At 37.2% G+C, this 12,413-nt stretch overlaps 1 protein-coding gene across 1 annotated transcript in view; it reads left to right on the top strand.

Annotated features, from left to right (window-relative positions):
* Nucleotides 1-8,679, top strand: part of LOC132391461 (phospholipid scramblase 2-like) — a 52,509-nt gene extending 43,830 nt beyond the window's left edge. The window contains exons 9-11 of the mRNA XM_059964697.1: nucleotides 5,888-5,962; nucleotides 6,692-6,787; nucleotides 7,773-8,679. Of these exons, the coding sequence (XP_059820680.1) occupies nucleotides 5,888-5,962; nucleotides 6,692-6,735 (119 nt within the window). The 3' untranslated portion in view covers nucleotides 6,736-6,787; nucleotides 7,773-8,679. The remainder of the gene's footprint in view (nucleotides 1-5,887; nucleotides 5,963-6,691; nucleotides 6,788-7,772) is intronic.
* Nucleotides 8,680-12,413: the final 3,734 nt, after the last annotated feature.

The raw sequence follows: 12,413 nt of genomic DNA, 5'->3' as shown, positions 1-12,413 counted from the left end.
ACCTGGTGGATAAAGAGGGCCTACTGTATTTAATTGAATTTGATCTTCCCTCTACCAGTGAAATATTCCCCGTGCCACTGGCTGCAACACAAGCCCAAAGCATGATCAGTCTATTCCCGTGCTTAACATTTGGAGAGATGTTCTTTTCATGGAATTCTGCACCCTTTTTTCTCCAAATATACCTTTGCTCATTGCAGCCAGAAAGTTCTATTTTAAATTCCTCAGTCACAGGACTTGTTTCCAAAATGCATCAGGCTTGTTTAGATGTTCCTTTGCAAACTTCTGATGCTGAATTTTCTTCTGATGACTATTCCATGAAGGTAATATTTGTGTAGGTGTCGCTGCACAGTAGAACAGTGCACCACCACTCCAGAGTCTGCTAAATCTTCCTGAAGGTCCTTTGCGGTCAAACGGGGGTTTTGATTTGCCTTTCTAGCGATCTTACAAGCAGTTCTCTTGGAACGTTTTCTTGGTCTTCCAGACCTCAACTTGACCTCCACTGTTCCTGTTAACTGCCATTTCTTAATTACATTACAAACTAAGGAAACAGTTACCTGAAAAAAACTTTGCTATCTTCTTATAGCTTTCTCCTGCTTTGTGGGTATCAATTATTTTAATTTTCAGAGTGCTAGGCAGCTGCTTAGAGGAACCCATGACTGCTGATTGTTGAGACAAGGATTGAGGAGTCAGGGTATTTATAAAGCTTTGAAATTTGCATCACCTGGCCTTTCAAGTCAAGTCAACTTTTTTTGTCATTTCAACTATAACTGCTGTTACAGTGCATAGTAAAAATGAGACAACGTTTTTTAGGACCATGGTTTACATGACACAGTACAAAAACTAGACTGAACTACATAATAATAAAAAAAAACACACAGAAAACTATACTAGACTACAGACCTACACAGGACTGCATAAAGTGCACAAAAACAGTACCGGCATTACAATAAATAATAAACAGGACAGTAGGGCAAGGTGTCAGTCCAGGCTTCAGGTATTGAGGAGTCTGATAGCTTGGGGGAAGAAACTGTTATATAGTCTGATCGTAAGAGCCGGAATGCTTCAGAGCCTTTCCCCAGATGGCAGGAGGGAGAAGAGATTGTATGAGGGGTGCATGGGGTCCTTCGTAATGCTGTTTCCTTTGCGGATGCAGCGTGTAGTGTAAGTGTCCGTGATGGCAGGAAGAGAGACCCGGATGATCTTCTCAGCTGACCTCACTATCAGCTGAAGGGTCTTGCAATCCGAGATGGTGCAATTTCTGAACCAGGCAGTTATGCAGTTGCTCAGGACACTCTCAATACAACACCTGTAGAATGTGATGAGGATGTGGGGGGGGGGGGGGGGGGGTGGGAGATGGACTTTCCTCAGCCTTCGCAAAAAGTAGAGACGCTGCTAGGCTTTCTTTGCTATGGAGCTGGTGTTGAGGGACCAGGTGAGATTCTCCATCAGGTCAGCACCAAGATATTTGGTGCCCTTTACGATCTCTACCGAGGAGCCGTTGATGTTCAGCGGGGAGTGGTCGCTCCGTGCCCTCCTGAAGTCAACAACCATCTCTTTTGTTTTGTTCACATTAAGAGACAAGTTGTTGGCGCTGCACCTCCTCTCTGTAAGCTGACTCGTCATTCTTGCTGATGAGACCCACCACAGTGGTGTCATCGGCGAACTTGATGATGTGGTTCGAACTGTGTGTTGCAGCACAGTCATGGGTCAGCAGAGTGAACAGCAGTGGACTGAGCACGCAACCCTGGGGAGCCCCCGTGCTCAGTGTGATGGTGTTGGAGATGCTGCTCCTGATCCGGACCTAACAAGCTAATTAAGGTCTGAGACCTTGGTAAAAGGTATTTGAGAGCTCAAATCTCTTGGGGTGCCTAAACTTTTGCATGGTGCTCCTTTCCTTTTTTCACTCTTAAATTGTACAAAACAAAAATAATACACTAATCTTGCTTAAAATGTGGAAAAGAATGGTTCATCTTTAACTTAATGACTTTTGAAGATCAGTTAATTTTTTTTACTCACTTAACTATTCAGAGTAACAGAATTTTTGACTGGGGTGCCCAAGCTTTTGCGTCCGTGCGTGTGTGTGTGCGCGTGCTCTGTCAGGCTTCTGTACCTCCTTCCTGATGGTAACAATGAGAAGAGGGCATGCCCTGGGTGATGGGGGTCTTTAATAATGGACATTGTCTTTCAGAGGCACTGCTCCTTGAAGATGTCTTGGGTACTACGGAGGCTAGGTGGAACTGACTAATTTTACATCATTCTGTAGCTTTCAGTCCTGTGCAGTTTCACCCCCCTCCCCATAGCAGAAAGTGATGCAGACTGTCAGAGTGCTGTCCACAGTACAGCTATAGAAGTTACCAAGTGTTTTAGTTGTCAAGCCAAATTTCTGTAAACTCCTAATGAAATATAACTGCTGTCTTGCCTTCATTAGACATCAGGATGCTCTTTATTGACTATAGCTTGGCATTTAATACCATCATCCCCTCAAAACTAATCAATAAACTTCAAGACCTTGGCCTCGATATCTCCCTGTGCAATTGAATCCTTGCAGTTTGGAATGGCAACAAACTTCCTTCACAATCTCCATCAGCACATGTTCACCACAAGGCTGTGTGTGTAGCCCCCTCATGTACTTAGGATTGTGTGGCTAAGCACAGCTCCAATGCCATATTCAAATTTGCTGATGACACCACTGTCCTTAGCTGAATCAAAGGTGGTGATGAATCAGCATACAGGAGGGAGATTGAAAACCTGGCCGAGTAATGCCACAACAACAACCTCAATGTCAGCAAGATCAGAAATTTTAAATACCTCGGTGTTATCATTTTGGTGGACCTATTCTGGGCCCAGCACAATTATGAAGAAAGCACAACAGACCCTCTACTTCTTAGGAGTTTCCGAAGATTCAGCACGACATCTTAAACTTTGACAAAATTCTATAGATGTGTAATTTGAAGAGTATATTGACTGGCTGCATCGTAGCCTGATATGGAAGCACCAAATCCTTTGAATGGAAAATTCTACAAAAAGTAATGGATACAGCCCAGTCCATCACTCCCCACCATTGAGCACATCTAAATGGAGGATTATCGCAGGAAAGCAGAATCCATCATCAGGGACCCCCACCTGCAGGTCATGCGCTCTTCTCACTGCTGCCATCAGAAAGAAGGTACACAAGCCTCAGGGCTCTCACCACAAGGTTCAGGAACAGTTATAAACCCCTCAACCATCAGGCTCTTGAACCAGAGAGGATAACATCACTTAAATTCACTTGCCCCATCACTGAAATGTTCCCACACCCAAAGGATTCATTTTCAAGGTTCTCCATGTCATGTTCTCGATATTGATTGCTTTTTATTTATGATTTTTTCTCTTTTTGTATTTGCAGTTTGTTTTTTGCAAACTGGTTGAACATCGAAGTTGGTGTGGTCTTTCATGATTCAATTATAGTTATTATTACATTTTGGATTTATTGAGTATGCCTGCAAGAAAATGAATCAGTGTTGTATATGGTGGCATTTTGAGAATAAATTTACTTTGAAATTTGGAATCTGTGTGCCAAATGTGATCATTTTAGGATTATTACGGCTCGAACCCAGTAGACTCTGGGCATTCTGCTTAAAATTTGATTTAAATTAGATTAGATTAGATTACTATTCATTTTTCAGATCATGATGAATTAATTTAAACTTTGCATTTAACTCTATCTGCCTCATTTTCCTCATGCTCAACTCTGCTATTAGCTTTGTTGTTTATAAACTTATCATTAACTGCAAACTTTGAAGTGAGATAGTCATGACTAAAATTGTTCCCTGGGATTCTTGGCTGTACATATCATTTTAGTTTATAAAAAGCAGTGGTTCACCATCAGAAATTTTCACCTTCAATTTGTTAACCACAGCCTTCTAATTCCACGTGGTTCAATTTTCCACTGATTTATGTGGTTGCCTATCAAATGCCCTTTGAAAGCCCATTGGCAAAACATCAATTGCACAACCCTCAATCTTATCAAGCCTCTCTGTTACTTTAAAACAGTCATCAAGTATGATTCACTTTAACAAACCTGTGATTTAATTTCCTTTTGTGATATGTGATGGAAAACATTTTTATGGCCTGCAACCACTTTTTCCACTCAGATCCCAGTACTTCACCTGGCAACTAATTTTCCACTCTTGAAGCTCTGCTGTTTCCTTATGTATTGTGTTAGAAAGTTTGTAAACTCTGTAGAATTTTCTCTCTCTTTCTACATAAATATGACATAATAAGTAAACTGATCTTCTCGCAAGACCTAAAACTAGATGGAGAACCCAATTAAGTAAATAACACAAAAACATTATACTTGTTCATTTACTTATTGAGAAAAATTATCAATATTACATATTTGTTGGAAGGAGTGTGTGAACCTTTGCTTTCAGTAACTGGTGTGACACCCTTGTACAGCAATAACGTCAACCAACCTTTTCCAGTAACTGTTGATCTGCCTTGCACATTGGCTTGGAAGAATTTTAGGTCATTCTTCCTTACAAAACTGTGTCAACTCCGGGATGTTGGTGGGCTTCATTGCATGAATTGCTTGCTTCAGCTTCTTTATAACATTTCTGAAGGATTAAGGTCAGGACTTTGACTCGGCTATTGAAAAACACAAATTTTCTTCATTTTTAACTGTTCTGTTGATTTACTCTTGTGTTTTGGATCATTGTCTTGTTGCATCATCCAGCTTCTATTAAGCTTCAGGTGATGGACTCCTGACATTCTCCTGTAAAATGTCTTGATACAATTTTGAATTCATTGGTACCTCACCGATTGCAAGCTGTCCAGGCCCCGAGGCAGCAAAGCAGCTCCAAACCATGATGCTCCTTCCGTCTTGTTTCACAGTCGGGATGAGGTTTTGGTGTTGGCATGCAGTGCCCTTTTTCCTCCAAACATAGCAATGTGCATTTCTAGCAAAAAGTTTAACTTCTGTCTCATCTGCCCACAGAACATTGTTCCAGAAGCATTGTAGAACATCCAGGTGGTCATTTGCAAACTTGAGATGGGCAGCCATTTTTTGTTTTGGAGAGCAGCAGTTTCTTCTGTGGTGTCCTTCCATGAACACCAACCTTGTTCAGCACTTTTTCTTGTAGTGGACAAAGACTTTAGCAAGTTCTAGAGATTTCTGCAGGTCTTTTGCTGTTACCCTTGAGTCTTTTTCACCTCCTTCAGCATTGCATGTTGTGCTCTTGGTGTGGTCCACTCTTTGGGAGAGTAGCAACCGTGCGGTGTTTCCTCCATTTGTAGACAATTTCTCTTACTGAGGACTGATAAACACTTAGGTCTTGAGAAATGCTTTTGTCATCTTTTCCAGCTTCATTCATTGCTACAATTCTTTTTCTTCTAATGTCCTCAAAGTTGTTCTGATCGAGGCATAGAGCACATAAACAGATCTTTCTTGAGAAAAGCAAGCTCTGTCAGTAACCTGACTTTGTGTGTCTATAGGTCAGGGCACCTCTACAACCCACACCTCCAATCTCATCTTATTGATTGGTACACCTGACTCCAAATAGCTTTTGTAGAAGACATTACCACACAAATTCACATACTTTTTCTAGCAAATACATTTAATATTGGATCAATTTCTCAATAAATAAATAAACAAGTATAATTTTTGTTAATTATCTAGTTTTAGCACTTGTGTAAAGATCTGATAAAGTTTTAGGTCAAATTTATGCAGAAATAGAGAAAATTCTACAGGGTTCACAAACTTTCTAGCAGCACTGTATACCATGCTAATTTTATTTATGTCTCTTTAACTCTCTAACTTTATGTCTCTTTTTTTAATTTCACTACTGCATTCAATGCTGTGTTTATCCTAAGGTACTGTAAATTGTGATTTTTTTTTTTGGTCGTCCAGGGATCTTGATTTTTGACGTCTTTTTCCATCAGTATCAACTCCCATACTTAATGAAGACTATCCTTGGGAGTTCAGGTATTAAGTATACATTTCTTCCCATGTTTGAGATTATTTTCATTTACTGGCATCAATACATTATCTTAGGTTTTTTATCTTTATTTACCACAATCTGTGTCCTTGCACAAATAGATTTTAAAGTCATGTTAGCCTACCTGGCATTGTTTCTCAAGCACCAATGTCTTTATTCTTTTGCTCTATCTCTTTTGTGTACTCCTTTCTAACGCTGCTTAAACTCTTCAGATTAATTTAACCCCTCCATTGCACTAGTTAACCAGCCTTTGAAGACGCTTCATTTTGAGGCATTCTTCACAGGTTCTCCTATTGAAAGAACTGATCTGAATCCCATGTTTATCTGAAGTCCTCCATCTTCCATCACTTGAGTCATGCATTATACTGGTAAACTAAGTGATCATTGTGGGATTTTAGATGGCAGTTTGCATGCTAATCCTATGATCACTTGGCATTCAGACTTGTACATTTTAAGCAAGGTCCATTGATTTTATTCGAAAGAATGGAATCTCACTTTTAAACACATGTTCCTGCTTTGTCCCAGGCATTGAGTGTTGTTTTTTCCCTGATGTAATTGGACAGTGGACTTGTGATTAAAAGTGGTGTAATCTACTTCTCTATTTAGACAAAATTTTGATGACAGTGTTAATGACTAAGGTTACTGTCTTTGAACCTTTTCTAAAGATTGTTAGTAATGTAACAATTCAACTGTAAACATTGACAAATTTTCTTCAGGATTTTATGTACTTCCAACAAAATCCTGGAGCAGTACGTGGTAGAGTTCAGCAGATGTGAGCCACAGAATAATGGAACTTATCCAGAAGTATTATGGTAAGATTTAGAAGCTTTATCATGCTTTGTGTTGAATGAATCCTGCTTGTGATGAATTAAGGTGTTTACAGATTTGAAACAAAATTACTCTTGTTGCTATCATTTTAAAAGTGTCTTTTAATGTTGTTGCCAGAGGATTTTTGAAGCTTAGAAAGTTTTGAATAAATTAATTCTTTAGTCTGTGAGCCTAAAAGAATATAATTTGGGGGCATGATGCCTGTCATAAGTTTTGCACCTGTTTTCTCCTTTGTTAACCAAAAAAAATGTATGGCACAGAGGAGTTAGTTGAGAAATTGAAGAGGATTAAAATAGAAATCAGAATAAAATGTTAACTGTGGTCAAAGAATCTAATATTGAATAATAGTCAGCTATTTACCTGATTGGCAAATTTTATTACTTCTAACTAAATTTTGAAGTTGAATAAATCTAATAGGAATATTTTCTTGTACTTGGCTCCATTCAGCAATGATAGTATCCACTGTCCCTGCCACCGTTAGACTGGATTCTTGCTTCTGGCAGACTTGGATCCAATAGCCCGAGTGTGTCTCACTGAATAGTACAACCCAACACTAGGGAGTCACTGATTGTTTGGAAAAGGTGGAATTTTTCCTTGTGGTACCTTGGCTAAAATATCCACATGTGTGCACATACCACTGGGATATTAGATGAATTTTACAATTTCACTGTTTCTGTTTTACACTTGCAAAGCCCAGGGACACACAACAATCTGAAATACCCTGCAGTAGACTGCTGGCATCATCCAGTATAGTTGAGACCAGAAATCGAACAATTCTAGTCTGGGAAATATGTTGTTATGTCACATTATATTCATAGCCACTGAAGCAACCAAATTATATTTTTGCAACTGCAATTCTATTAATGTTACTTAGAATAATTAGGTTTTAAATGTGCACAATGCTTTCTACGTTGTTGGCTATCTCAGACACACTAAAATGCATTCTCTGTGCTATCTTTTGTCATACAGATGCATCAGAAAAGGTCAAAAATGATCTGCACAGAGAGTGTTGATGTTCAGTTATGTGCCTAACTTCAGCATGGATCCACAGGAATGAAAAGGATTCACTGGTGTTCCTCTGAAAGCTTGCAGCTATTCACCTTCAGTACATTATGATTAATAGAATGGTATGTTGTGTGTCATTTTTGAAATGTAGATTAATTTAATAATGTTTTATATCACATGTTTGTGATTTATCAATGTATACTGTACTGCCTGTTATGATTAAAGAAAATGTACAGTTACCACAGATCATGAAAAGGCAACGTAACTTCATTGGACGTGTGATTAGGAAAGAGGAGTTAGAATGTACTGTAATTATTGAAAAAATTGAAGGGAAGAAAGCAAGAGAAAGGCAAAGACAAATGGTGATGGAGACAGCAGCCAGAGGACTGGAAATAAATTCATCCACTTGACCCGAAACAGGAGTGTGTGGGCCATGGCAGTCAAAGCTCAAACTGGGCATGGCACCTGATGATGATGATAACAATTTCCACAATAAACTATAGTATTATTCTGGGAATTTCCTTGCATCTGTCCTTTATAATATTATAATTTCAGTGGAAAACCATGTATTGTAGATCACAAGGGGTTCTAACACTTTTGGTCACTGATGTTTAGTGGGACCAGATCCAAACTAATTCAAATCATTACATTGTGATTGCTCTATTTTCATATTCAGTTGTAGCCAGTATGTCTATTTGCATCAGACCACACCTTCGATGTGTAGACTTTTAGCATCAATATTTGATTTCATTAATTATGTAATACATAACTTTTAAATTTTAATGTTCTTCTATACATAAATGTTACCCAAATGTCTGGCAAGCAATTAAATCTGCATTGTTCAAAGAATTGTGGCTGCATTCCTTTCTATATCATTTTATAATCCATGATTAAAGTGGGATTTTAATGCATGATTTTTAACTCTGTGGATTGTTTTTGTAATTTATTTTTTTATTGAAGTTCATCAAACAAACATTTCCATAAGATGTATTTCAGACATTGTACTTATATATCATATGATCATATATATCACAAAATCTCCACAAAGTATTTATCTGAGGTGTACACATAGAAAAGAGTGGAAAGAAAAAACAAGCAAATGGAAAGAACTATGTACAAGTAGGGAGTGATCTTTTTTACAACATATTCATTGATTTGTGAGAATAAAATCAGGCCTATGAGGCATTATGTAGTTAAACCATTTTCCCAGTATGAATCAAATTGTTCCAGCTTGTGATGAACAAATGCTGTTATCTTCTCCATTTTGTAAATTTCCATTGTAATTTCCATCCATGTATTTAAAGTTGGGCTCTCCTGTGATAACCATTTCCTAGTAAGGGTCTTTTTACCAGCCACCAACAGTATATTCAATAAATATTTATCTCTTTTCAACCATTCTTGAGGTACATATCCAAAATATATGGTCTTACTCTCTAAGGGTATTTCACATTTAAAGATGTCTTGTAGGGCATTGTGTATCCTCCTCCAATAGTTTTGGATAACAGGGCAGTCCCAAAAAATATGATAATGATTTGCATTTTGATTTCCACAATTTCTCCAGCAAACAGGGAGGTTACTATTATAATGGGATTTCTGAGAGGGTGTAATAAAATATCTTAACAAGTTTTTACATCCAAACTCCCTCCATTTCTGTGAACTGGTACACTTCCATTGATACCTCCATATTATTGTCCATTCTTCCTCAGATATAATTATTCCTCCTTCCTTCTCCCATTTTGTTTTAATGTATGAAGTCGATTTGACAACCCCTTATACATGCTTGAAATGATTCTACTACCATTATCTGAATTATATGCTTTTCTAAGTAGCCTTGGTTACATTTTTAAGTGTCCTATTAACATATTGTTTCATCTGTAAATACCGATAAAAATCATTAGTTTTAATCCCAGCAGTAGGATTGTCATATAGTGTCTGTATAGTTTTAATAATTGTGTCTTGGAAACCAAATCTACGTAAAACTCTTTAAAGAAAATTCCAATTAACTGAATCAAATGTTTTTTCAGTGTCCATGCTTATCACTATTGCTTCAATTTTATTTTTTTGTATATGATCCATAATGTGAAGTGTCCTTCATATATTGTCTTGCACTTGGCATTGTCATATAAAACCTGTCTGATCATTATGTATCAGTATGGGTAGAAACTCCTCTAATTGTTCGGCCATGATGAAGGTAAATAATCTATAATCTACATTGAGAATGGATATTGGTCTAAATGACCCGCATTCCATTTTATCCTTGCCTTCTTTTGGTATAGCTGAGATTATCACTTCCTTCCAACTGGGTGACATTTGTGCCTTTTTTTTAGAGCCCAGTTCAGTGCGGGAAGTAAAACAGGAATTAACTCATTTTTAAATTCTTTGTACCAATCTGCCGTATACCCATCTGATCCTGGTGACTTGCTTAATTTAAGCCTACTAATTGCAGCTTTTAATTCAGTTATGTCAGCAGTCATCCTTCTATTTTGTTCTTCGCTTAAAGTGGGTAACTCTAGAGAATTCAAGAAGGTGTCAATTTGGGTTATGCTTCCCCCTGGAACTTTGGAATATAGAGTTTTGTAAAACATTTCAAAAGCTTTTTGAATTTCACTTAGCTTATTTTTTATCATTTTCATTCTTGGGTCCCTAATTCTATGAATTGTATTTTCTGCTATCTTTTTTTTTCAGTTTCCACACCAGTATTTTCATAGATTTCGATCCACTTTCATAATGTCTCTGTTTCAGAAACATTAAGTTTTTCCTGATTTCTTGTGTAGCCAAATTATTTATTTCATTCCTAATTCTTCTAATTTCCCCTAATGTATCCTGTGCCAAATTCAATTTGTGTTTTTTCTCTAGTTCCTTCAGCCTATTTTGTAATTCCTCTAATGTTTTATTCCTTTTTTTTCTTATATGAAGATATTGCTATAATTTTCCCTCTTAAGACCACCTTCAGAGTATCCCATAAAAAACCTCTCCATTATCATTAAATTCTAAGTAGAAACCAATTTCTTTTTTAATTTGTTCCTTAAAGTATGGATCATTGAGTAGACTTGAATTTAGTTGCAAAATAGTATTCTTTGGTTGTAGGTCAAAATCAACAGATAAATATATAGGTGCATGGTCACTTACATCTATTGTCCCAATTCCACAGGTGTTTTATTTTGTCTTTGTCTTTTCCAAATGTTATGGAATAGTATATTCTTGTATATACAGAATGGGGAGCAGAATAATGAGTGTAATCCCTTCTGTCAGTGAAAAGGTCCCTCCATATATCAATTAAACCAACATCCTCAAAAAGAGTATTAACTTTCTTATGTAAAGATTTTATTTCATAGGTTTTTCTATTGGAAGAGTCTAAGTTTGGTTGTAATTGTAAATTTAAGTCTCCCCCACATATCAGGAGACCTTCTGTTTCCATTACCATAATATCAGTAATTTTCTGAAAGAAACCAATATCACTTCCCTGGGACGGACATATATTCAATACAGTATCTGAATTGCTGTCTATATTCCCCCTTACCAGAATATATCTGCCCTCTTTATCTACCATTTCGAATACTTTTTCAAAATTTAGCTTACTTGAGATAAGTATAGCAACTCCTCTCCTATATCCTGATTTATATGAGGAGAAAAACAGATTAGTGAAGCCCATTCTCTTTAGTTTTTTATACTCATTATCACTTAAATGAGTTTACTGTAAATATACTACATGGGCTTGCTCTTTTTTCATTTTGGATAAAATTCTCTTACATTTGATTGGATTCAATAGCCCATTGACATTAAAAGAAATGAATTTTACCTTGTCCTTAGCCATCTGTATTTATCTGTCAATGTATCATTGAAATTAGAATAAAACTTAATCGATCTACTCCCTGAACAAATAAGAACCAAGAAATGTAAATAATAGCAAAAATGGCAACGAACGTGTGATTCCAAGGCTGAGGTCTCTGGTAGATGACCCTGCGTTGAGCTAGAGGAAATGTCTAGGTGTGGGAGATAACCCCTCCTAGTTGTGAGTTATATATATATATATATATATATATATACACACACACACACATATATATACATACACACATTACATACATACACATATATATATTCTCATTTTGGTGGGGGAAAAGGAGTAAGTGAGCGAATAAAAAAAAATAACTAAGTAATATAAAATCCACATTATAATAAGTATTTCTCGAGATAGGTATATCACGAGAAATACTTTTGCTTCTGTTTGGCTTCTCAACATTTTTAAAGTTAGCCAAACCTTATGGCTCTTCTGAAGGGGGTGAAGACTGTCTTTGGGAAACTCCCGGTCTCTTCCTGACATATTTCTCTTGGCCTCCTCCCGTTTCCTGCCTTCTCGTTCCTCGCACTATTTCCCAAGTGGAACGGGATAATTCCTCAGCAGGCTTTCCTTCATTTTGGTCATGCTGACAGGCAACCCTCTGGCCTTCATATCTGTAGTCGCCTTTTCCACTGTCTGGTACAACGGCGTCCCGTTGTCATAAAACACTCAAAGTTTAGCAGGGTATGGAGTTTGAAATCTGATCTTATTTTGCTTTAGTACTTGCTTTACTTCGGAGTATTCTTTGCATTTCTGGAGGACCG

The sequence above is a fragment of the Hypanus sabinus genome, chromosome 3 (assembly GCF_030144855.1).
Source record: "Hypanus sabinus isolate sHypSab1 chromosome 3, sHypSab1.hap1, whole genome shotgun sequence".
Lineage (NCBI taxonomy): Eukaryota > Metazoa > Chordata > Chondrichthyes > Myliobatiformes > Dasyatidae > Hypanus > Hypanus sabinus.
This window is presented reverse-complemented; position numbering and strand designations above follow the sequence as displayed.